This window comes from Ceratotherium simum, chromosome 4 (genome assembly GCF_057802395.1).
Source record: "Ceratotherium simum simum isolate JZ-2026a chromosome 4, ASM5780239v1, whole genome shotgun sequence".
In the NCBI taxonomy this organism is placed as follows: Eukaryota; Metazoa; Chordata; class Mammalia; order Perissodactyla; family Rhinocerotidae; genus Ceratotherium; species Ceratotherium simum.
In genome coordinates, this window is record NC_141903.1 from 93,589,889 (window position 1) to 93,617,153 (window position 27,265).

At 39.4% G+C, this 27,265-nt stretch overlaps 3 protein-coding genes across 3 annotated transcripts; 1 reads left to right on the forward strand and 2 right to left on the reverse strand.

Annotated features, from left to right (window-relative positions):
• The first annotated feature begins 12,329 nt into the window (after positions 1-12,329).
• LOC101402144 (olfactory receptor OR9H1-like) lies at positions 12,330-13,349 on the forward strand. The gene has a single exon (XM_004420546.1). The coding sequence runs from the start codon at positions 12,330-12,332 to the stop codon at positions 13,347-13,349; it is 1,020 nt and encodes a 339-aa protein (XP_004420603.1).
• A 1,156-nt stretch (positions 13,350-14,505) lies between these two features.
• LOC101399348 (olfactory receptor 2G2-like) lies at positions 14,506-15,459 on the reverse strand. Its single transcript, XM_004420485.2, has one exon. The coding sequence runs from the start codon at positions 15,457-15,459 to the stop codon at positions 14,506-14,508; it is 954 nt and encodes a 317-aa protein (XP_004420542.2).
• Positions 15,460-25,896: 10,437 nt separating this feature from the next.
• LOC147917372 (olfactory receptor 2G2-like) lies at positions 25,897-26,868 on the reverse strand. The gene has a single exon (XM_087430341.1). It carries the CDS (start codon positions 26,866-26,868, stop codon positions 25,897-25,899), a length of 972 nt encoding a protein of 323 aa, XP_087286467.1.
• Positions 26,869-27,265: the final 397 nt, after the last annotated feature.

Here is a 27,265-nt window from a genome sequence, read left to right on the forward strand (position 1 = left end):
ACCACAATGCTATGAAACTAGAAATCAACTAGAAGAAAAAACTGGAAAAGTCACAAATATGTGGAGATTAAACAACATGCTACTGAACAACCATTGGATCAATGAAGAAATCAAAGGAGAAATCAAAAAATGTCTGGACACAAATGAAAATGAAAACACAACATACTAAAACTGTGGGATACAGCAAAAGCAGTACTAAGAGGGAAGATTATAGCAATACAGGCCTACCTCAAGAAACAAGAAAAATCTAAAATAAACAACCTTCCCCTATACCTAAAAGAACTAGACAAAGAAGAACAAACAAAGCCCAGAGTCAGTAGAAGGAAGGAGAGAATAAAATCAGAGCAGAAATAAATGAAATAGAGGATAAAAAATATAGAAAAGATTATGAAACTAAGAGCTGGTTCTTTGAGAAAATAAACAAAATTGACAAACACTTAGCCAGACTCACTAGGAAAAAAAGAGAGAAGACTGAAATAAATAAAATTAGAAATGAAAGAGGAGAAATTACAATGGAACCACAGATATACGAAGGATTATAAGAGAATACTATTAAAAGCTATACACCAACAAATTGGATAACCTAGAAAAAAATGGATAAATTCTTAGAATCATACAACCTCCCCAAACTGAATCAAGAAGAAATAGAGAATCTGAATAGACCAATCACAAGCAAAGAGATTGACACAGTAATCTAAAATCTCCCAAAAAACAAAAGTCCAGGACCAGATGGTTTCCCTGGTGAATTCTACCAAACGTTCAAAGAAGATTTAATACCTATCCTTCTCAAACTCTTCTGAAAAATTGAAGAGAATGGGATACGTCCTAACTCATTTTATGAGGCCAACATTGCCCTGATACCAAAACCAGACAAGAGCAACACAAAAAAAGAAAATTAGAGGCCAATATTGCGGATGAACATTGATGCAAAAATCCTCAACAAAATATTAGAAAATTGAATAAAACAATACATTAAAAGGATCATACACCATGATCAAGTGGGATTTATTTCACGACGCAGGGATAGTTCAACATCTGCAAATTAATCAACGTGATACACCACATTAACAAAATGAAGAATAAAAATCACATGATCATTTCAATAGAGGCAGAGAAAGCATTTGACAAGATCCAACATCCATTTATGATAAAAGTTCTCAAGAAAATGGGTATAGAAGGAAAATACCTCAACATAATAAAGGCCATATATGACACACCCACAGCTAACATCATACTCAATGGCGAAAAACTGAAAGCCATTCCTCTGAGAACAGGAACAAGACATGGATGCCCACTCTCACCACTCTTATTCAACACAGTACTGGAAGTTTTAGCCAGAGCAATTAGGCAAGAAAAAGAAACAAAAGGTATCCAAATTGGAAAGGAAGAAGTAAAACTGTCACTATTTGCAGATGACATGATTCTATAGACAGAAAACCCTAAAGAATCAATGAAAAAACTATTATAAATAATTAATGAATACAATTAAGTTGCAGGGTACAAAATCACCATAAAAAATCAATAGCATTTTTATACACTAATAATAAGCAGAAAGAGAAATGAAGAAGACAGTCCCATTTACAGTTGCAACAAAAGAATAAAATACCTGGGAATAAATTTAACCAAGGAGGTGAAAGACCTATACACTGAAAATTATAAGACATTATTGAAAGAAATTGATGATGACATAAGGAAATGGAAAGATATTCCATGCTCATGGATTGGAAGAATAAACATAGTTAAAATGTCCATATTTCCCAAAGCAATCTATGGATTCAATGCAATTCCAATCAGAATTCCAATGACATTTTTCATGGAAATAGAACAAAGAATTCTATAATTTATATGGAACAGCAAAAGACCCCAAATAGCTAAAGCAATCCTGAGAGAAAAGAACAAAGCTGGAGGCATCACAATCCCTGACTTCAAAATATACTACAAAACTATAGTAATCCGAACAGCATGGTACTGGAAGAAAAACAGACACACAGATCAATGGAACAGAATCGAGAGCCCAGAAATAAAACCACACATCTATGGACAGCTAATCTTTGACAAAGGAGCCAAGAACATACAATAGAGAAAAGAAAGTTTCTTCAATAAATGGTGTTGGGAAAACTGGACAGCCACATGTCAAAGAATGAAAGTAGACCATTATCTTACACCATACACAACAGTTGACTCAAAATAGATTATAGACTTGAATGTAAGACCTGAAACCACAAAACTCCTAGAAGAAAACATAGGCAATACGCTCTTTGACACTGATCTTAGCAGTATCTTTTCGAATACTATGTCTCCTCAGGCAAGGGAACATAGAATAAAAAAATAAACAAATGAGACTACATCAGACTAAAAAGCTTCTGCCCAGCAAAGGAAACCAGGAACAAAACGAAAAGACAACCCACTAACTGGGGAGAAAATATTTGCAAATCATATATCTGACAAGGGGTTAATTTCCAAAACATGTAAAGAACTCATACAACTCAAAAACAGAAAAATGAACAACCCGATCAAAAAATGGGCAGAGGATGCACACAGACATTTTTCTAAAGACGATATAGAGGTGGCCAACAGGCACATGAAAAGATGTTCAATGTCACTAATTATTAGGGAAATGCAAATCAAAACTACAATGAGATGTCACCTCACACCCGTCAGAATGGCTAGAATTAATAAGACAAGAAATAACAAATGTTGGAGAGGATGTGGAGAAAAGGGAACCCTTATACACTGCTGGTGGGAATGCAAACTGGTGTAGCCACTATGGAAAACAACATCAAGATTTCTCAAAAAATTAAAAATAGAAATACCATACAATCCAACTATTCCACTGCTGGGTATTTAACCAAAGAAAATGAAATCAATAACTCAAAAAGATATATGCACCCCTATGTTCACCTCAGTATTATTCACAATAGCCAAGATGTGGAAGCAACCAAAATGCCCATCAACGGATGAATGGACAAAGATGTGGTATACATACACAATGCATAACTACTCAGCCATAAAAAAAGACAAAACGGTACCATTTGCAACAACATGGATGGATTTTGAGGGTATTATGCTAAGTGAAATAAGTCAGATAGAGAAAGACAAGCACTGTATGATTTCACTCGTATGTGGAAGATAAACAAACAGTCAAACACGTGGATAAGGAGAACAGATTGGTGGTTACCAGAGGGGAAGTGGGTAGGTGAGGGCAAAAAGGGTAAAGGGGCACGTGTGTGTGGTGACAGGTAAAAACTAGACTATTGATGGTGAATGTGATGGCGTCTACACAGAAACTGAAATATAATAATGTACACCTGAAATTTACACAAAGTTACAAGCCACTATGACTTCAATAAAATAATTAAAGAAAAGAAAGAAAAAGAACATGAGCAGGAACTCAGGTGTGTCTCATGTCTCCTTCTAGTCACTGTGCCCCCAAGAGCAGCACTACCCTGCCTGATAAATCCATACTCATGTCCTCATCTCCGTCTGCCTTATTTGACTCTTACTTCATATGTGAGATTCATCCATGTTGTGGTGTCTATTTGTAATATGTGCTTTCTTATAGAAGTCCAGTATAGTGTCTCCTTTTTTATTGCTGTGTAGTATTCTATTGCAAAAAACCCAAAATACCTTAATTTATTAATCCATTCTACTCTTGAGGGTCAGTTGGGGATTCCACTTTGAGGCTATAAGAGTGCGTTGTTATGAGCATTCTTTCACGTCTTTTTTTGTGAGCAGATGTGCATTTCTGTGAGATATAGAACAACGAGTGGAATTCATTGGTCATGTTATGTACACATATGCTCAGTGTTGACGGGTAGTGATGAGACATTCTTTTCCTCAAAGTGGCTACTGAGAGTAAGGAAGCAGTCATGTGTTTAATTAATACAAAGATGTCTGGAGCTCAAAATAAAGTAAAGAGTATGCAGCAGTTCTTCAAACTGTAAACATTCGCACATTGAAAAGAATATTGGTTGTTTATGGAGAGAAGAAGAGATTTTGCAGTTATGAGCTTCTGGGAAGATGCTTAAAAGTAAAATGGTGGTATGACTCCTAAGGTACATCGTACCTATCTGTAGGAAGCAAGTGCTTTGTTCTCAGTTTCTCTCAAAAATATTTATGTACACATGACATTTGATGAATTGATCCTGCAAATCCTTGCTAAGAAATAGGTATGTGGCGATGTTAGATCAAGCAGTTCATGTTGAGAGATCAGTAGAAAAGATTAAACCTGCTTGAATGCTCAGTTCTTGGGCAGACTGTGCATTAATCTTTTGGCAAATCTGGAGATTCACCCAACTCTGATGTAGAATAAAACTGCGAATGCCAGAGAATTGACCTTGGATTCAGCCAACCTCATAGTCAAAGGTCAGGAATGTGCTTTAATTTGTATTTAATTTATAGCTGATAACTGTTGCTTGATGATCAAGAAACCATGGAGCAGTCTCTAAAATACTCGAGTGTCAAGAGGCATACTCAAATAATTAGAAAGGCAAAATGATGTCACTAATAAAGACTCTTGAAATGTCACCAAATGGGTGGCACCACTGAGCAATCGTAATCCTGTGAGAACAGGGGGAGAGCTGAGGCAGCACCTGTAACAGCCTGCTCTGCTCTGGTGGTGTGTTGCATAGCTGTCTCCATGGCGACATGTTTCTGCATTCTTTGCCACTAAAGAACTTTAAAAATAATTCAAACCAAACCAACCCAACAAATTATCTTGATTTAACTTGTGTTTCTTTTTCCCCCAGCTTTATTAAGACATAATTGACATTTAATGTTATGTAACTTGAAGGTATACAACGTGATGAGTTGACATACGTGTACACTGCAGTATGATTACCACCATAGGGTTAGCTAACACCTGCATCACGTCACATAATTACCACTGCTTCTTTGTGGCGAGACATTTGAGATCCACTCTCTTAGGAACTTTCAAGTTTATAATGCAGGATTGCTAACTATGCAGTACGTTAGGCACCTATCTATACAGCATTGTCTAGGGAGCCCACTCACGCATGGAATCATGGGGTCGCTGTTCATATCCCATCTCCTTTTCATTTTAGGACCATGGATTAAAGGCCACATTGAATCGTACTGAAATACACTGTAGGTGTTGCACTCCCTACTCTTATAAATCTAAGGTTGCTTACTTAGTCCGCTACAAAGCTAAATGCTAGAATTTGGTGTGTCTCTCATAGTATAACATGTATTTAGTGTCCTAAAGGAGGTTTAGGTTCAGTTTTGAAAGCATGGATACATGGAAAGCACATCTTGTTAATTAGGACACTGACGCACATCTCTAGAAAGTAAGGTGTGCTCTGTTGCTTGGTCACTTTAAGTGGGTCCTCAGACTGGCAGCATCAGCATTAACTGGGGCTTTTGGAAAAGTGGAGTCTCAGGGCACATCCTGACCGACTGAACAGAAGCCACATTTGAACAAGCTCCCAGGTGAATCATCAGCATATTAGAGTCTGGTATTCTTCCGTCTCTATGATTACATGGTGTGCAATTATTAGGAAAGTCTAACAAAGAGTACCACATTTACATGTCAAACAATCTAATATGGAGAATGCATGCATTCCTTGAAATTTCACCCTGGGAATACGTGCTACTTGGCTCCATGGGGACTATCTGTGGCAGGGAGCTCTGTGTAGTCCTCAGGAGCGTGACCACAGCTATTACTGTTACACGTGCTGGTGCCCGGGGGATGTGGGACACCCTCCTCCCGCATCTCCTTTACTTTATCACTTAAATTCTGGAGCCACTCAAGATAAGACCAATCTCATCAATACTTGATTTCCATCATTGATTTTCCCTTGAATATATGGTATGTGAGTTCCTTCAGCTTGACAATACTCTCCTGAATCCAGTTCAAACTCTTTCCTTCAGGTATGATGTGCTTTTGATTGACTGTATGCTGCTCCAGCTGTCAAGACTTAGGTAATAGGTACATATACAAGGAAGATGAATAGCTTTGTAATACGACAATGAGATGCCAATATCTTATAAATTATATGAAAGAAATAAAATGATAAATTGATATCAAGATGTAAAAGGTTTTGTTGATTTAAACTTGTTTTTAAAACAATAAACTGGTGATACTAATATTCATTAATTCAATAATTAGGTATAAATCACCTATTTCTTGTTAGACAGTGTGCTCGCTATAAGGAAAGAACATAAAATAAAATGTAATTTTATTTATTTTTTATTTTATTTATTTATTTATTTATTTATTTATTTATTTATTTATTTATTTATTTATTTATTTATTTTTATTTTTCCCTCAAAGCCCCAGTAGATAGTTGTATGTCATACTTGCACATCCTTCTAGTTGCTGTATGTGGGACGTGGCCTCAGCATGGCCGGAGAAGCAGTGCGTCAGTGCGCGCCCGGGATCCGATCCTGGGCCACCAGTAGCGGAGCGTGCGCACTTAACCTCTAAGCCACGGGGCCGGCCCCCAATAAAATGTAATTTTAATGCTGAGGTTTTACAGTTTAAATATAACTAGAGATGGCTCAGAGTGGATATCTTCCCCAAAGTAAGTCAGATTTGGGGAAATATGTTATACAAAATACTGGAAAATTACAATTTTAATGAATAAAAACAACAGTTCATACCTTTACCTAAGGAAGCTTAGAAATAAACCAACACACTAACATCCTTGATTTTTTTTTATTATTTTATTTTATTTTATTTTATTTTTTTGTGAGGAAGATCAGCTCTGAGCTAACATCCGTGCTAATCCTCCTCTTTTTGCTGAGGAAGACCGGCTCTGAGCTAACATCTATTGCCAATCCTCCTCCTTTTTTTTCCCCCCCAAAGCCCCAGTAGATAGTTGTATGTCATAGTTGCACATCCTTCTAGTTGCTGTATGTGGGACGCGGCCTCAGCATGGCCAGAGAAGTGGTGCCTCAGTGCGCGCCCGGGATCCGAACCAGGGCCGCCAGTAGCGGAGCGCGCGCACTTAACTGCTAAGCCACGGGGCCATTTTAAGGCCAGTATAAATGGTACTGACTTCCAGGAAGAAGAAGGGCAGATGTATGAGTTATATACCCAAAGTCACTTGCGTCAGAAATTAGAAAGATGGGGCATTGGATGCTAACAAGGGTTTCAAGGATATACACCGCTGTTCCTTTGCAAAGGGTTTCACCTAAAAAAACATTTATAAAGGATCCTCTAAGAACACAGATGCCAGGAAGGAGGCAGAACATTGAAGCAACTCTAGGAATTGTTCAGAGGTCTTAGAGCTTGTGGAGTGCTGAGGAAATATATGATTTCATTAAAGTTTTTAAAGGAACTTTATTAAAGTATAATTGATATACCAAAAATTTCAGGTTTAATGTATACAAGTTGATGGATTTGGACATATGCAAACACCCGTGACATTATCACCACAATCAAGGTAATAAACATACCCACCAGCTCCAAAAGATTCCTCATGTCTCTTTGTTGTGTATGTGTCCAGAGCATTAGAGATCTACCAGTGAACAGAATTATAAATGCACAATACTCTGTTGTTAGCTATGTTGTACAGCAGATCTGTAGAATTTATTCTTCCTACAAGACTGAAACTTCATACATTATTAAACTTTATTCTGGCTATGGGAAGTTCCTAAACTTTGTGAACTTTTATTTTCTTATTGGAAAATGGGAGCAGTATTATTCAGCTCACAGAATGAATTGAAGATAAAATAATTTATGCAACCTGTGCAGTCTGTTGAGTGGACGAACATGGTGATGCTGCCCAGATTATAGTTACAGGAATTCTGCCCCACTCCCTCACGAAAGCTCTGCACCCTCTGATGAGACCTGGCAAGTGAGCCAGACATTCCAGAAGGAGACAACGTTTAACTATGCAATGAAGTTGAGGTGAAGGCTCAAAATGAGCATTTAACATCCTGTCGTCAATACTGTCCCATTTGAAGGGACTCGAGATGTGGTCACCAGGGGACAATGGCTCCTGGAAGAGTGCTGATTCCTGATGTCATGGTCAGAGGTGGGGAGTGATGGTTTAGGAACAGGTGTGTCTGCAGATTACAGCAGGTTAAAGTTCTGGAAAAAACACTGAGCATCTGGAACCAAATTTGGGGTGATGGAGAGGGCTGGGACAAGAAAAACCGATGATAAAAGTTTTCAGAACAATTTTCAGGGTAAAAAGGAAGATGACCAGATATAACTTGAAAGTTGATTATTCCCAGTTCCAGAAACCTTCAGGTTGAGCAAATGGCAGAATCTCTGACATAATTAGCAGGGAAGACACTGAGATGCTGTGGCTGAACATGATTGTTCCATCAATATGGCTGCACAAGTTCACTAGTAATGACAATTTCCCCCAAAAGAATAACAATAGCGTTGCTTAATAACAACTTTGGCTTCAAGTGAATAACTCTGGAGGTGCAGATGCAAGTGTTGCCCTACAGATTTTAGCTCACTCGTGCTTAGATGTGTAACTCAGTTTATATCATGACTCCCTCCCCTAGCCAAGTTGCAGAGAAGAAGTTAGAAAGTAATAAAGGCATCTGAGTGCTGAGTTTTAGCTCAATTGTCAGTTAAAAAAAAAAAAAGCCAAAGCATTATCTGTCATTTAAAATTTTTTTCCATTTTATTATTTATTTAATAAACATTTTTTTGGAGCAGTAGGGTTCACAGCAATATTGACAAGAAGGTATAGAGAGTTCCCATCTACCCCTTGCCCCCACATCGTGCACAGCCTCCTCCCCCTATTAACATCCTGCACCACATTTGTTACAATCAATGAATCTTCAGTGAAGCATTATTATCTGTCAATGTCCATATTTACACTATGGTTCACTCTTGATGTATATTCTACAGGTCTAGACAAATGTATAATATCATGTATTCACATTATGATATGATACAGCGTATTTCACAGCCCCTCTGTGCTCTACCTATCTGTCACTTCAACCCAAACCCCTGGCAACTACTGGGCTTTTTACTGTCTCCATCGATTTGCCTTTTCTAGAATGTCATATAGTTGCAATCATACAGTATGGAGTCTTTTCAGATTGACTTCCACATAGTAATATGCATTTAAGTTTCCTCCACGTTTTTTTGTGGCTTGATAGCTCATTTCTTTTTAGTGCTGAATACTAGTCCATTGCCTGAATGTACCCTGGTTTGTCACTCACCTACTGAAGAACTCCTTGGTTGTCTCCAAGTTTTGGCAATTATGAATGAAGTTGCTATAAACATCTGCGTGCAGGTTTTGTTTGGACATAAGTTTTCAACTCCTTTGGGTAAATACCAAGGAGTGTGATTACTGAATTGTATGCTAAGAATTTAGTTTTTTAAGAAACCACCAAACTGTCTTCCAAAGTGGCTGTACTATTTTGCATTTCCACCAACAATGAATGAGAATGCCTGTTGCTCCACTTCTTCACCAGCATTTGGTGTTGTCAATGTTCTGGATTTTGGCCATTCTAATAGGTTTGTAGTAGTATCTCATCGTTTATATTTGCATTTCCCTGATGACACACGATGTGGAGGGTTTTTTCATGTGCTTGTTGGCCATCTCTACATCTTCTTTGGTGACGTGTTTTTGAGGTCCTTGGCTCATTTTATAATAAGGTTGTTTTCTTATTGTTGAATTTTAAGTGTTCTTTGTATATTTTGGATAGCAAGCCTTTATTAGCTGTGTCTTTTGCAAGTGTTTTCTCCCAGGATCTGGCTTGTTGTCTTATTAGTTCATTCAGGTTGCTGTAACAAACATACCATAGACCGGGTGGCTTAAGTAACAAACATTTATTTCTCACAGTTTGGGAGGCTGGGAAGTCCAAGATCAAGGAGCTGGCAGATTGCCTTCCTGGTGAGGGGTCTCTTTATAATTGCTGTAATCCCACTAATGAGGGCTGTGTTCTCATGACCTCAGCACCTTCCAAAGGCCCCACCTCCAAACATCATCTTATTGGGGATTAGGTTTCAACATATTAATTTTAGGGGGACACTGACATTCAGTCTATAGTCCCCATCTTTTCATTTTCTTGACTGTGTCTTTCGCAGAGCAGACATTTTTAGTTTTAGTGAAGTCCAGCTTGTCAATTGTTTGTTTTGTGGATCATGGCTTTGGTGTTATATCTATAAAGGTATTGCCAAACTGAAAGTCATCTAGATTTTCTCCTATGTTATCTTCTAGGAGATTTACAGTTTTGTGTTTTATATTTAGGTCTATGATCCATTTTTAGTTCATTTTTGTGAAGGGTGTAAGGTCAGTGTTTAGATTCATTTTTTTGCCTGGGGATGTCCAATTGTTCCAGTACCATTTGTTGAAAAGACTGTCTTTTCTCCATTGTATTGTCTTTGCTCCTTTGTCAAAGGATTGACCATATTTATGTGGATCTATTTCTAGGTACTCTATTCTGTTCCATTGATCTATTTGCCAGTTCTTTGGCCACACTGTCTTAATTATGGTAGCTTTGCATTAAGTCTTGAAGTTAGGTAGTTTCAGTCCTCTAATTTTATTCATCCTCCTTCAATATTGTGTTGGCTGTTCTGGGTCTTTTGCCTTTCCAATAAACTTTAGGATCAGCTGGCAATACCCATAAAATAACTTGCTTGGATTTTGATTGAGATTGCATTGAATCTGTAGATCAAGTTAGGAAAAACTGACATGTTGACAATATTGAATCTTCCTATGCACGAACATGAAATATCTCTCCATTTATGTAGTGCTTTGATTTCATTCATCAGAGTTTTATAGTTTTCCTCATATAGATCTTGTACATATTTTGTTAGATTTCTCCCTAAGTGTTTCACTTTGGGGGGTGCTAATGTGAATGGTAACTTGTTTTTAATTTCAGATTCACTTGTTCATTTCTGGTATATAAAAAAGAGATTGATGTTATTATTAACATTTATCTTGTAACCTTGTTATAATCTCTTATTAGAAATTTAATTAGTAAGGAATTTTTTTGTCACTTCTTTTAGATTTTCCACGTAGATGATTATGTCATCAGCAAACAAAGACAGTTTTATTTCTTCTCTCCCAATCTGTATATGTTATATTTCATTTTCTTGTCTTATTGCATTAGCTAGGCCTTCCAGTGTGATGTTGAAAAGCAGTGGTGAGATAGGACATCCTTGCCATGTTCCTGATCTTGGTGGGAAAATTTCAAGACTCTCACCATTAAGTATGATTTTAGTTGTAGGTTTTTTGCAGATACTCCTTACCAAGTTAAGGAATTTCCTCTCTATTCCTAGTTTTCTGAGACATTATCTCCTTTTTCATCACAAAATAGGTTCTTGTTAGGTCTGATATCTCAAAGAGCTGGGGTTTGTATCTATGCTGATACAGGAAAGAGAAGAGAGATGAAGATATTCCATAGCTCTTTAATTGAATGTTTGGCCAGAGGGATAAATGAGCAGTGAAGAATTCATGGTATGTATGTATGTATATGTATATGTACATGTGTATGTACATATGTATGTATGTATGTGTAAATACATATACATCTTACAAAAATTTAGCTGTATAACTTATTGAAATACACTCATCTGCCTAAATGACATTAAATAATAAATGTTCAAATTTACAGACTTACTGATTTTTCAGGAACTTAAAATTGAACTTGAGGGGTAATTCGGAATTCGTCTATCAACACATGCCGACCCCTAGCCAAAGTAGAGGCTTTCTATTTGGCTGTGAAGAAAGAAGCTTAAAAATATAACACGGAATTAGAAGAGAGGAAAGAGATATTGTAGGTGTGTTTGCACAAATGAAAACAAGGAGTTGTCATGAAAAAGGACACCAACCGTATTGTGTCTGCACAATGTCTGACCTCTGCAGCAATTTAAGTATCAGACAGAGTGTAATTAGAAAAAATAATCATAAAGGTTGAAGAGTGAACTTATTAATACTAGTCCAAATAGAGCTAGTGGTTCTATTTATTTCAAATCATCATTGTTGAGTGTGAACATCTGGGCTAGATTTTTTTCTCTATTCATAAATAAGTGAGTCTATTTAAAGATGTATATAGAATCAAGAAAAGTGACTGAAATATATATATATTAAAAAAAAATTTTTTTTTTTGTGAGGAAGATCGACCCTGAGCTAACATCTGCCAATCCTCCTCTTTTTGCTGAGGAAGATTGGCCCTGGGCTAACATCTATGCCCATCTTCCTCCACTTTATATGGGACGCTGCCACAACATGGCTTGACAAGCGGTGCGTAGGTGTGTGCCGGGGATCGGAACCTGCGAACCCCGGGCTGCTGCAGTGGAACGCAGCACTTAACCACTTGCGCCACCTGGCCAGCCCCCTGAAATATATTTTTGAAGGAAAGAATTACAGTTCCCAAGAGTTGCCATCATGATGCATGTACCTTACACCATCATAGCTGAAAACAGCTTCTCTTTTTTCATTTCTGCCCACGTTGCTGAGACGGCGAATGGGAGCACAGTGGCACGATTTATCCTAAAGGGTTTCTCAGACTACCCCTCTGTGAATGCTGTCTGCACGGGCTGTCTCCTGGTCACCTATGCCTTTGGGGTCCTGGCGAATGTTGCTGTCATCACAGTGATTACCAAGGATGGCCACCTCCACACACCCATGTATTTCTTCCTCAAGAATCTGTCCTTCCTGGATGTGTGCTACACCTCGGTCACTATGCCCAAGGCCATTGTCACTGCCACCCAGGGTTCTGAGGAGATGTCCTTCCTAGAGTGTGCTGTCCAGCTCTACCTCTTTTTCATGCTGGCAGCCACCGAGTGCTTCCTGCTCACTACCATGGCCTGTGACTGCTGTGTGGCCATCTACAGGCCCCTTGTCTATGGGGTCACAATGAGCAGGAACCTCTGCTGGGAGCTGGTGTCTACTGCCTGGATTTGTGGGGCTCTCTATGCCATCTTCCATGCCATCAACACCTTCTCCCTCCCTTTCTGTGGACCTAATGTCATCGATCACTTTTTCTGTGATATTCCTCCCGTCATGAGGCTCTCCTGTGTTGACTACCACACAAATGAAGAGTTGAGTTTCATCTACACCAGCTGCATCATCCTGGGAGCCTGTGTTCTCACCCTCATCTCATACATTCGCATCATCTCCACTATTGCCAAGATCCAGCAGGTGCAGGGCCGCTGGAAAGTCTTCTCCACATGCTCTTCTCATCTGACCACTGTCCTACTGTTTTATGGAACTGGGAGTTCCCTGTACTTGAGACCTACCTCAGACTGTTTTCCCATCCAAGCGCGGCTGGCTGCTGTGTTTTATTCCCTCATCACACCCACCTTGAATCCTCTCACCTGTTGTCTGAGGAACAAAGAAATGAAAGTAGCTCTTAAGAAAGTGTTCCATCAACTACGGAGAAAAAACCACAAGAGTTTGTTTTAAAGTACATTCCTCCACAGTGTCTAAAATCAATCTACTTGAAAAGTAAAAACACAAATACTCGATAAATTTGAATTATACGTATTTGTTAAAGAGATGTGGGTTTTTTGAGATATTTTAATATAGGTTTGCTAGTAACCTCTAGAATCACTTATACTTTACTATCAAGTACATTTACTCTTGTGTTATCAAGTACATTTTTTTCAATGTAGAGAGATCTATTGTGGTTTTAAAATTCCCATTCAACTAATTAGAAAATAATCTAAAAATGCAAAAGTTCCTCATTTCCAGAAAAGGAATGTCATAGGTAAAGGCCATTTAGAGTGAAGTCATGGGAAACAAATCGGTGTTGTAGCACAAACAATGAAATGAGTTTGATTAAGCTTTCATCTGGTAAATAAATTTCCAAATTAAGAAAATATGTTTTTATATATAGAAATGTAGGATTATACTACTACTAAGACATGTTTTTATTTATATGTCTTTGCAAGCCACAGAATATTTTATAGCTGTGCTTTTTCTTAGGAATCAGACCCCAGTGTTAGGCAGTTCAACTGGTTCATTGGTTCAACTACAAAATAATAGAAACAGGCTCTTTCCTCCTGCTTGATCCTCCACCTTTAATGTGTGGCTTTTGTCCTCATGTGGTTTATGCAGCTCTACACATCTCTACCACATTCTAAGTGGAGAGAGCATAGGATGAAATAAAAGAACTAGCTTCATGACAGCTTGCCTAAATTTCATCCATTTCAGGTACATCCTTGCAAAAAAGTCAGCCATAAGCCCACCTAGAGAAACAACAAGGCTGATGGAATGAATGTGTTATTCACAAATGAAAGAAAAGGAAGATGACTGCTTTAAAACGTTCCTGGAATATTTTCATGTTTGTCTTAATCTGGTAAAGTGTTTATTAAAAAAGAGACTCACATGCTGCATATATAATATATTGTGGAGAAAAAATTGAAAAATAGAAAACTAAAGGATTTACCTTATGTTACTACTGGGTAACGGCAAAGTTATATGTTACAGAATGCTGTGTAAGTAATTAATCAAAAGAAAATGACCCAAATAGGCTCCTATTAAAAGATGTTATGTGTTTTTTTTACCATAAAATAAGAGATGTTCATCACAGGAGTACTTAAAAAATTTTTTTTGATAATCATGTAAAATTTACTCCCAGAATCTTCCCTAGAACTTTCCTCAGTGCCCCCTTAACGTCTTTGTTCCTCAGAGTATAGATAAGAGGGTTGAGCATGGGGGTGACCACGGTGTAGAAGAGGGAGACAAACTTCCCCTGGTCCTTGGATCGACTCTTGGCTGGCTGCAGATACATGAAGATGATGGTTCCATAGAAGATGATGACAACCATCAGGTGGGAGGAGCAGGTCCCAAATGCTTTCTTTCTTCCACTGGCTGACTTGATCTTCAAAACTGCTTGGGCAATGTAGCCGTAGGAGACCAAGATGAAGGAGACAGGCACTATAAGGAATAAGACACTAGCCACAAAGAGCTCAGCCTCATTGAAAGTGGTGTCCACACAAGCCAACCTGATGAGCACAGGGACCTCACAGATGAAATGATCCACTTGGTGATGCTCACAGAAGGGAAGCTTCAGGGTGAGAGTGGATTGTACGAGCGTGGTGGCCACCCCACTGAGCCACGCCAACGAAGCCAGGGTCACACAGAGACAGTGATGCGTTAAGGCAGTGTACTGGAGGGGACGGCAGATGGCGACATAGCAATCGTAGGACATCACAGCCAGGAGGACACACTCAGTAGATCCTAGGGCAAGGGAGACATAGAGCTGAACCATGCAGCCAGTGTAGGTGATGGCTTTCATGGGATCCCACAAGTTTACCAGAAGCTGCGGAATAACACTGCTGGTAAAGCAGAGGTCCAGGAAGGAGAGATGAGAAAGGAAGAAATACATTGGTGTACAAAGCTTGGGTTCCAGACGAGATACTAGAATGATGGTGGTGTTCCCCACAATGGTTAGTAGGTACAAGATCAAGATGACCACAAATAGAACCTCCTGTAACTGAGGATAATCAGAAAACCCCAACAGGATAAAACCTGCCAGCTTGCTCTCATTGGTACTCCTCTCTATCCCCATGTGTCCAGTATGTTCCAGAAAGCTGTGTCATAGCTGAGAAAGATGACAGATTACACAAGGTCAAATGGGTGACAATGTCACCTCCCCCAAAAGTATTCTATGTTCAATGCTTAGAACCTATGTCTTTACAACTGGTGATTAAATGTGTCTATTTTCCTATTGTGTGCATTCTAAGTAAATGCAATGCACACCCTGTTAATGTCTTAGCTGTCCTCTGATGCTCTCCAAGGTAGGGAAGGGCAGACATAGTAACAACACCATCATCAAGCTGCAGTAATTAAAAGAGTATGCTATTGGCATAAAGTAGACATATAGAGCAATGGAGCAGAATAGAGGGCCTAGAGATAAACCCACTCATATACAGCCAACTGATCTTCCACAAAGGCACCAGGAGTACACAGTAGGGAAAGGATGGTCTCCTCAATAAACAGTGTGGGGAAACTGAAAACCGCTGTGCAAAAGAATGAAATTGGACCCCTAGCTTTCACCATACACATAAATCAACTGAAAATGGATTAAAGACTTAAATGTAAGATCTGAAACTAAAATTCCCAGAGGAAACATGGAGGAAAGTTCCACGACACTGGTCTCGGCAATGATTTTATGGACATGACACCAAAAACACAGGCAACAAAAGCAAAACTCTAGGGAATGGGATAAAATCATTGTAAACCATATAGCCAATAAGGAGTTAATATCCAAAATATATTAGGAGCTCAAATAACTCAACAGCAAAAAACCAGAAAACCTGATTAAAAAGTGGGCACTTGAATAGACATTTCTCTAAACAAAACACACAAAAGTCCAAGAGGTACGTGAAAAGGTCCTCAACATTACTAATCATCAGGGAAATGCAAATCAAACCACCATGAGACATCACCTCACACCTGTTCGGATGGCAGTTATCAAAAAATAAAAGACAATAAGGGTTGGCGAGGTTGTGGAGAAATTAGAACCCTCGTGCAGCATTGGTGGGAATGTAAAATGGTGCAGCCACTATGGAAAACAGAATCAATCTTCCTCAGAAAATTAAAATAGAACTATCATATGATCCAGCTATCCCACTTCTGGGTGTAAATCCAAAAGAATTGAAATTGGAATCTCAAAGTGATCTCTTCATTCCTGTGTTCATTGCAGCATTATTCATAATAGGCAGTCTAAGTGTCCATCTATGGATGAGTGAATAAAGATGTATATTATTCACCCATAATTAATGGAATATTATTAGAATATTAATGGAATATTATTCAGCCTTAAAAAAGATATACATTCTAGAATGTATAACAAAATGGGTGGACCTTGAGGGCATTATGCTAAGTGAAATAAGTCAGACAGAGAAGGACAAATACTCCTCTTATATGAGGTATGTAAAATAGTCAGACTTACAGAAGCAGAGAACAGAATGGTGGTGGCCAGAGATGGGAGGAGGAGGTAATGGGGAGTTATTCAATGGTTATAAAATTACAGGTCTACAAGATGAATAAGTTCTAGAGAGTGGCGGTCCAACATCTTGCCTGTATTTAACAATACATTTAACTTAAATTTGTTAAAAGGGTAATTCCAGGTAAGTATTCTCACCACACACACAGACACACACACATACACACAAACACATACTCACACAAAGCAAAAGGACACAAAGAAACTTTTGGAGGTGATGGATAAATTGATTGTGGATAATTAATGGTTAAATTTATTACCTAGATTGTGGTGATGGTATCAGGGGCACATGCATATGTCCAGACTTATCAAACTGTACCCATGAAATAGATTGTGCAGTTCTTTGTCTATCGCTTACACTCAAGAAAGGCGTGAAAAAAAATGCACCATCATCTGTTGTAGGAAATAAATTAGACCACCATTTCCATCCAACCAAATTTACATATCAACATCTTTCTAGTTCCAGAAAGGGGGAAACTCAGTTGATTCCAATTAGAGAAAAAAACTTCTAGGTTTTATTTAAGCAATTCTCAATCAAAGGGGAATAAACCATTTTTCATCACCCAAAAAGAGTAGAAATTAGTGATAAGTTTACATTTTTGAAATATACCAGATTTGATTGGCATTAATTAAAAATCAACTCCTGAGAGCTTATGTGACCCAGTCAAAGGCACCTACATGCTTGGTAAGTGTTTAAGAAACACTTGAATCTATTCCTTGTGGCTGACTCACCGCTCCACTTCATTCTGTACCCTATCTTTCTCCTTCCTTCTCTCAGTGTTTATTTTTTGCTTACTCCTTTTTTCATAGACCCAGGAGTTATTAATGGTTATAAAATTATAACCATGTTCCAAAACGAGATTTTGGGAAATGAAGTGGTATCCATATGATTTTCGATTTTGTTCCTGGAATCATTTGCGTTTGAGTCATCAATTCAAAGTGTGGATGCAAAATGTAGTTCCTGTTTGTGGAGAAGTAATTAAAGTAATGTTTTATTTCTGGTGACGGCATTCTCCCTGATTTATGAAATGATACCAGTCAAGAAGCTAGTAATTATGGCTTCATTATGAAGAGGCCAGTCCTTCCTTTGTCCTCACACTTACCAAGGAAACTTCTCTCAGTAAAAAGAGGTCTTCACTATCATTCACTCTCAAGCCTTTGTTCTTAGTTACATGGGAACCTTGCCAAGGGATTCATATTTTTTTATTTGATTAAGCTGTATATGTGTCTCTATACACAGGTACATTGTGAGATTTATGAGGCCAGGGGTGATATATGATGTGAATTTGTAGCCCCAGCCCTGAGAGTGTTCCCGCACAGTGGCCTCTCAAAATTACTCAGCAATCCACCATATTACGTCCCTCATTTTACGCCTCTTTCATTTTCCCTAGAGACTCACACATCTCTAGTCAACTAGTAGACCACAGACATCATTACCATATGAATGCATGAGGAGGCCTTACCCATCTTCCTTCAAACTGGAGCTGCTCAGACATCTGTGATTCAGCTTCTATTTGAACCTGGCTTCATTGAAAGTGTAGTAGTGAGAGGGGGGGTCTGTCATGTGGTAACTACGGGTCATGGCCACACATGGCCCTCTTCCTGGTTTTGGTGAGCTCCACCCCAATCTTGTCACTACAAAATGAAACACTAGCAATATTCTCATTATGATTTTGTCCTTTTTCCCCTCATTCTTTCCCCACTAGGAAGCTTCATATATTTTAGGTCTATCACTAAAGCAAATGTATGTCTATTGTAAAAACTAATGTTTCCTTTTCAAATTCAGTATTTTTGAGTAAATACTGTGCAGCATTAACCATTATTATGTTTCTCTTTGTGACTGCATGTCAGAGCCCTGCAAAGTGTCCCCTGCACATTGTTTGTGAGCCCCCAAATCACTGCCTTTTATTTTCATGGCAAACAATTATTGCCTCAGTTCCCCTTTGCTTCATTCTGAACCTGTGACAACATCACAGGACACATCCATGAGTGGACTCACAGAGAACAGCAGCAGGGTCCAGGCACCTTCCAAGGTGCACTGCAGAGTTCACGGACAGTAATTAATTCCACTTACAGATAACACTGAGCTTGGACCCATTTAATAACAATAATTTTTCTGAGCAAGCAAAATATCCTCATTGTTCATTAAGCACATCATACATTACTAAGCATGGAAGGTTTGAAATAAGTTCTAAAGAAATATTTTTAAGATGTAAATATTGACAGCGAATGCAGTATTTCCACAACTTCTCTCTTTAAAACTAACAGCTTGAACACGAAGAGCAGAAATTAGAAAGGGAATACCATTCTCAACAGGAGCAGTCCTAAAACTATGGGATAACCGTAAGTCTAATCCCATATTCCACACATCATGTGCTGATATGTTGAGACTTAACAAAATCACATGAAGAGAGAGAGTGAAACCATCTTCTCCAAGCACCATCCTATACATGACTCGTCTTGGAGAAACAAGGTGTAAAATGTAGCAGGTCATGGAAATTAAATACCCCACTAGTGATGTAATCCATACAGAAGACGGCTCCCTGGCTGGAAGATTTGCCAGAGGCATAAGTGAGTGGCGGGGCTGAATGCCAAGTTGACCTGGACACGGTTCCAGAGCAGAGATATCTTTTATTACAGGAAAGTGACTGGAAAGACTGCATTTGAGTGAACCTTCCAGATGTCCACTGAACTTTCCCACCCACGGCTTGAGAGACAGAACACAAATTGAAAACTACCACCATAATCTTCCAGCTCACGTTCTAACAATCCACCTAAAACAGCATCCAGGGGAAAAAAGATAGAAAAGGAGAGACAGAAAACCCTGGTATATTTGGGAAAAGACAAGCCTAGATCACTGTCTACACCCAAAGATGATGGTGTGCAAGAAATACACAACATTGGACCCTGGTTGTACACATTTCAACATCTGTTATACAAAAACAAGACCGAAGACAAAGACAAACAAGGAAAGGAGAGGTCTCTCAGAAACACAAGTTAGGTGAAGATCACATACTTGAAGGAGAATTTCTCCTAGAAACAGTATAACTATTTAGGCAGGGAAAAGTATTCCTGAAACTCTCAAAAAATTTAAGATAACCCAGAGCTACTAAAACAAATGATTAAAAACAACAGTAGATTTAAAAGAGGGCCTGTCTGGACTAGGTAATAAAATTAAGGAAATATATAATGGTCACATCCTACATTATCCTCAGGAAGTGAAAAGAAGAGCTGAATAAAGGCTATCTATGCTTGAGTAACTTGCACAGAATGCAAGGGAAGGAAAGAGAAAGAGTTATTAAGAAAAATGATGTGAAAAATCAAAACATAATATCTGCTAAACTTTACACAGTTGGTAAATTCCCTTACATCCAAAGCTCAGGGCTGAACACTATGAAAGCTAACATCCAGGCTAAGTGATAATCTTATAGTTACTTTATAACTATATATTATACTTTATATAGTATATTTATAACTATATATACTTTATAACTGTATATTACCAAATCCACAATAAAGACACATCACTATTAAACGTTCAGGCATCAAGTAATGTAAAATAAACACATAGAAATGAAACATGCTGGTGATATGAAGTTTGTGTCATTGACCAGGTATTAAGCTTTAATGAAAACTTCGATTAAATATGGAATAGAAAATTTGCTCACTATATTCTCTAACTCATTGCTGTAAAACTGAAATCAATAATAGAAAATTAGGTGAAAGAGGATGTCAAAATTTCAATTGGAGATTATTAAATGTATATTAAAAAAATCTAAATATTAAACTATAAGAATGTTTACAGTATTAACACTTTTTAAACAAGATAAGAAAAAAATTAAGGTAAATAATTTAGAAAAATACCATAAAATAAAAATTTGTCAAAAGAAAAATAACATTTTAAATAACTAAATAAACAAAAGTGATCCTGAATATTAATGAAACATCTTTAGAAAAGCATAGAAAAGAACATAATAGCATATTAAAGATAATACAAAATTAACACACAGGGTAATTTTTGGAACTGTTTCAGAAACATCTTAACAGAATTTACTTCACAAAGACTTGTCCATACAAGCAAATTAAGAGGTTTAGTGTAAATAATTTATATTTTTTATTATAAAATTGTAAAACATCTGTACTCTAAAACACCATCATCAAATGTTTTAATTAATGTAGAAAAATATTTGCAAATAGACATTGTCTTAAATATACAGAGATATCATGGGAAGAGTTGGGGCTGAATGAATCTTGCTGATATTTGCTCCTTCCACCAAGACCTAAGGAATCTCTTCTCTCCCAAGGTCCAATCAAACTTCTCTTCCAGCCTCCAAAATACTGGCTATGCCCCCTGTACTCCTTTTCTTCTCTCTGTGCAACCTCCTCCTCCTTGGGCCCCTATACACTAGGGCATGGGCCCTAAACCAGCGTACAAAGTTGACTTTTGGGTGTGGCAGCTGGACCGGCCTCCTGACATGGATCCTTCTGGTTCCTTTGTCCAGAACAAGTCCCTTGTGACCTGGGACGTGCCATGGGATAGGTCTCTAAACACTGGAAGATGATGCTCTGGTTGCCACAGCCACCTACCACCTTTAAAGTCCACTGATTCTTCATGCCACCCTCAGAAAATGAGATGCTCATAATCAGTGCAGTCTTTGGTGTACCTCCAGCCCATCTACCTTATGGTCTGGCAGACTTCTGGGTATTTTCCATCAAACAGTTCAGGCCTGACTGTAACTTAAGCATTGATGAAGCCCATCCCCATCCCTCTTTGAGCTGGCCATCCCCCCAGCTCCTCACACCACCTGGAGTCACCCCTTCCTTGAGAACCTGTTCAGACCCTGCTGCTCACGAGACTCCAGCTCTAGTGTCACTTCCCAGTTTGTTCCTCTCCATTGACCCCATCAGAAACACCACACGGATCAACCCATGATGTGAACTCCCACATCGTGCCTTCCTTAACACTGAACTCTTTTCACTTTGACAATAGTCTGGCATCCTCTCTCACTGTGCGACTGCCGGGTAAGAGTGGAAGTGTGGCCATAGTGATGAGCCCATGAGTTAAATGTTGCTATGACCCACTCAACCTTCTACTCTGTTCTGGTAGACTCTTTTTCATTTCTACAATCCAACAACAAAACACAAGAATAAGAGCTAATTTTTAAATATAATAGAAACAACTTTCTCATCCAAGTAGACTAGAAATTACTTTACGCCAAAGGCCACAAATATTGTCAGCTGATCAGCTGTGCCTTTTAAAAACAACTCAAGTTGCATTGAAAAGCAATTTTTAGCATTGAGTTCCAATGTTCTTTCAATAGGATGAGGAGATTATGGGATGTACCGTGGGAGGGGGGAGCATGCTAATGTGAAAAACAAGCCTTCCAATAGTCTGGGGTCCATCATAGCCCAGAGCAGGTCAGGAGACTGAGGCTGAGATTAAACAAAGGGGCAGACGGAGGGGGTGGGGGGATAGGTGGAGATGTGTGCGGCATGCAAAACTCCTACTGGAACTGAATTTCTGGGAACTTAGTGGTAGGCATAAGTAAGATGGATCGGTTGAGCAGACAATGTACATCCTGACTTATTCCCTTTTAACTCAATGAGATTGTCTCTAGACCCTGGCAAGATGTTTCACAAATGTGTATCCTGTGCAAAAATACTTGGGTCAAGGGTTGTTTTTTCATTGTGAAGAATATAGAAAGGTCTGGGATGATCAATGTAAACCCGGTCTTTGCTGCCTTTGAGCAAAGGTGATAATGGGCATCAAAAATAAATAAATAAACAAACAAACAGGAACCCCCCCAAAGGCAGAAATCAAGACAATTTTATGAGAACAAAGGTTCTGAAATAGTCAATGACAACAAGAAAGGACTAATCTGAAATCCACAGACTTGACAATTCTCAGTTGCTTTAATTTCATACTCTACATGCAATAAAACCTGCAACTGACCATGATGACCACAGCTGGTCCCTCCTGTCCATGTACCTATTTGAGGCCGAGAACGTGCATTCTGGCCTCAGGAGTCCTTCCTTGTCCACAGTATCTCCAACTGCCTGTATCTTGAGAGGAAGCAAGTGGGCGTTCCGGCTTAAGGTCCTGGAGCCCCGGGAGCTGTTCACAGAAGGGCAAGCTGGGAACCAACGGTGAGGTTCCGAGAAAAGGGAGCATCTGAGTGTGGTAGAGTCTGGTCACTGACCACCGCCTAAAGCGGAAGTCAGGATGCCCAGAAAGAGAACACCCAAGCTTCCTCCCCCACCTGGGAGAGCAGGCGAGGATACTGAAACCATCTTTGGGGGTGTGGTGCACAGGGGAAGCCTGACCTCAGTTATGAGTAACAAGTATCACGACGCCTGGAAAGCTACTTCTCTGGGAGCTGAATCTCTCTGCAACAGCTCATAAAGCTGTTGCTCCTGTCCATACAATCCATGGCACAACCTGGAAATGCCCATCCAAATAATGGGAAACATTAAATGGATGCTGAGCGAGGTTGTGGGACTTGCTTGGAAATATGTCAAAGAAAATGAGCTATGAGCAGTGACTCCACTTCCAAGAAAAATAACTTGAAAGTGAGAAACTCCAGTGGTTTACCTCCTCGACAAGGAGATGGTTTATGTCAGGAAAGAAAAAAAAGGCTTTGTTGACATGGCATCCTCACATCCCCAGAAGGGTAAGAGAAGAACCATCTTTCCCCTACGGAAAATGTGTGACTCATTACGATGTTCATAACAGAGGATCCTGGGATGTGGTCATGAAAACAAGCCCTGCAGTCATCCTTTCCTCCCATGACTTAAGGGTTCATGCAGTAAGATATCAGGAACCTACCTTGGCCCTTTTCCAAAACATTGCCAATTACATTCATCCTGATTACCCCATTGTAACCCTTGCAGGAGGCAGGAGAAAACCCCTATCTTTCAGTAATGGCAGAGAATTCCGAGAAATCGCAGTCATTCAGAGAAACCAGCTCATGACATGAGTAGATCCCTCGAGTCGTGGGTCCACAGCCTCAAGGTGGCAATGGGCTGAGTTCACCTGGACGGCTGTGTCAGGAACACCGCACCGCGCTGTTCCCACTCTGCTACGATGCCCTTCCATTTCCGAGCAGACAAACGACAGTTCCATTCTGATTCCTCTTTTCCACTCTTGTAGTACTTCAGTTGTCCCACAGAAGTAAGAATTAATTGTTGCTGTATCGTTATTCACGATAGGAGAGTCTCCACATTCCCTCGATTATCGTTGTCTCTGACCACGCTTACCAACAATGTCCAGATTCTACTTCCTGCCTGAGAATTCCATTTTCCTTTTCCATATATGTTTCTAGATCATGAAGCCCTACTTTATTTGGAGTCAGAGATGCTTGTGCCCTCCAGCACAATGGAGAACATTCTATTTCCAACCCTGTTCTGTTATATGTGTGTATATCTCCTGAGTCTTCTAATAACTTCAAAAACAATGTCCTGTCTGTCACGTAGGATGCATTGTACCACTTGAAGGCTATTTGTCTTCTGTTATAAGCTGGCAGCCTTTATAAAATTCACCCATGGATTCTCTCCCTTCTTATACACATATAAACACTTTTGTAATTTTGTCAAAAACAGTGTATACTCTCTTCCTCCTTCAAGATGAGGTGCCATTGCCTAGGTAATGTTGCTTTACAACCATGATCAATTTAATATCAAAAATACAAATAAAAGAAAAACACTTGGCCATTAATCTGGTCCCTTGATTGAGATAGATTGATTTTGCAATCAATTTGCTGAAAGTGGGTTTTGTCTTTTCCCTAACATTGATTTCTACCGTTTGGTAATAGATACCATCAGACAATGAAAGTCTAACAACTGATTGAGCTGGACCACTAGCATATAAACTCTATAAAGGCTTTTTTGTTCACATATGTGTCCTCAATGCCTCAATAATTGCTGAATTAACAAATCCAGTTCTTAAAGGAGATAAGAGAAACAGAAGTTCCATGATACATGGGAAATTGCATGCACCTAGTCACCTAGTATGAAAGGATAGAAGGTCTCATGGAGTAGGTGACTAATTCATGAAATAAATGTCTTCTGTGTAGTAAGGAGTCTCAGCTGTGCACATGACAGGTGGTGGAAAGTTAACATGGAAAGAAGCGGGAAGACTGGAGAGATTATTAAAAGGTGAAATCCAGAGGATTGTGTACAGGTGACCTACAGCAGGTGAGGAACAGGACAGGAGTGAGGATGACGGATGTTCTGTCTTGTGATGTTAAGAACAGTGAGAAGGAACCAGAACCAGGGAGCTGTTGACCTGGTTCTGATGTGATCATTTTGAGGTTGTTAAAGACACCCACGTGGAGAAGTGAAGCACACAGTTGACATGAGGATGTGGATGGGAAAGGTCTGTGCTGAAATGTAAATCTGGAGTCACCTGTGTAAGGGTTTCCTTTAAACTGTGATTAAGTCATAACGTAGTTGCCATTCTCACAAGCCTACAAGGAGAGAAATACAAAAAATGGGAAAGTCGCCATACAGGAGGAAGTGCAGCAACAGAGGGGTCTCCCACAGGGGACCTGGCCACATGTGCGGGGTCTGGGAGTCCACGGTTAGTGGAAAGAACAATGCCACTGAGGTTTAGGACTTGTTCTTCTGTTCTGAGCAACTGGTCAAAATATCTCAGTCTCTGCAAAAGGAAAATTATGATAATACCCATCTAGCTTATAGTTACACTGCTAAATAAAATAAAATGTATGAATAAACTTTATAAGCAGTAAAGCACCTAGAAGAGAGATCTAAATTTCATTTGGTTTGCTCGATATTATGCAGCTCAGTTACAGAGATCAGAAAGGTGATGCAAATTGTTCAAGTCACACAGCTCTTATGTGGTGAAATGGGCACTCAGATTCAGGTCTGTCTGACTATGACATTCAAGGTCTATTTCAATTTTTCTACTGAAACCCACTTATCGGGTCACGAACATGACGAAACCATTTATTGAGTCATCACCCATTAAATGAATCACTCTTAATAACTCCTAAATATTTCTTGATAACCATGTCTCACTAAAGCATAAAGAATGTTTTTCAGTGCTGCCTTCACTTCCCTATTTCTCAGGGTGTAGATGAGGGGGTTGAGCATGGGGGTGACCACGGTGTAGAAGAGGGAGACAAACTTCCCCTGGTCCTTGGATTGACTCTTGGCTGGCTGCAGATACATGAAGATGATGGTTCCATAGAAGATGATGACAACCATCAGGTGGGAGGAGCAGGTCCCAAATGCTTTCTTTCTTCCACTGGCTGACTTGATCTTCAAAACTGCTTGAGCAATGTAGCCGTAGGAGACCAAGATGAAGGAGACAGGCACTATAAGGAATAAGACACTAGCCACAAAGAGCTCAGCCTCATTGAAAGTGGTGTCCACACAAGCCAACTTGATGAGCACAGGGACCTCACAGAAGAAATGATCCACTTGGTGATGCCCACAGAAGGGCAGCTGCAGGGTGAGAGTGGATTGTATGAGGGTGGTGGCCACCCCACTGAGCCACGCCAACGAAGCCAGGGTCACACAGAGACAGTGATGCGTTAAGGCAGTGTACTGGAGGGGACGGCAGATGGCGACATAGCGATCGTAGGACATCACAGCCAGGAGGACACACTCAGTAGATCCTAGGGCAAGGGAGACATAGAGCTGAACCATGCAGCCAGTGTAGGTGATGGCTTTCATGGGATCCCACAAGTTCACCAGAAGCTGCGGAATAACACTGCTGGGAATGCAGAGGTCCAGGAAGGAGAGATGAGAAAGGAAGAAATACATTGGTGTATGAAGCTTGGGTTCCAGACGAGATACTAGAATGATGGTGGTGTTCCCCACAATGGTTAGTAGGTACAAGATGAAGACGACCACAAATAGAACCTCCTGTAACTGAGGATAATCAGAAAACCCCAACAGGATAAAACCTGCCAGCTTGCTCTCATTGGTACTCCTCTCTATCCCCATGCGCCCAGTATGTTCCAGAAAGCTGTGTCATAGCTGAGAAAGATGACATATTACATAAGGTTAAATGAATGACAATGTCACCTCCCCCAAAAGTATTCTATGTTCAATGCTTAGAACCTATGTCTTTACAACTGGTGATTAAATGTGTCTATTTTCCAATTGTGTGCATTCTAAGTAAATGCAATGCACACCCTGTTAATGTCTTAGCTGTCCTCTGATGCTCTCCAAGGTAGGGAAGGGCAGACATAGTAACAACACCATCATCAAGCTGCAGTAATTAAAAGAGTATGCTATTGGCATAAAGTAGACATATAGAGCAATGGAGCAGAATAGAGGGCCCAGTGATAAACCCACTCATATACAGCCAACTGATCTTCCACAAAGGCACCCGGCGTAC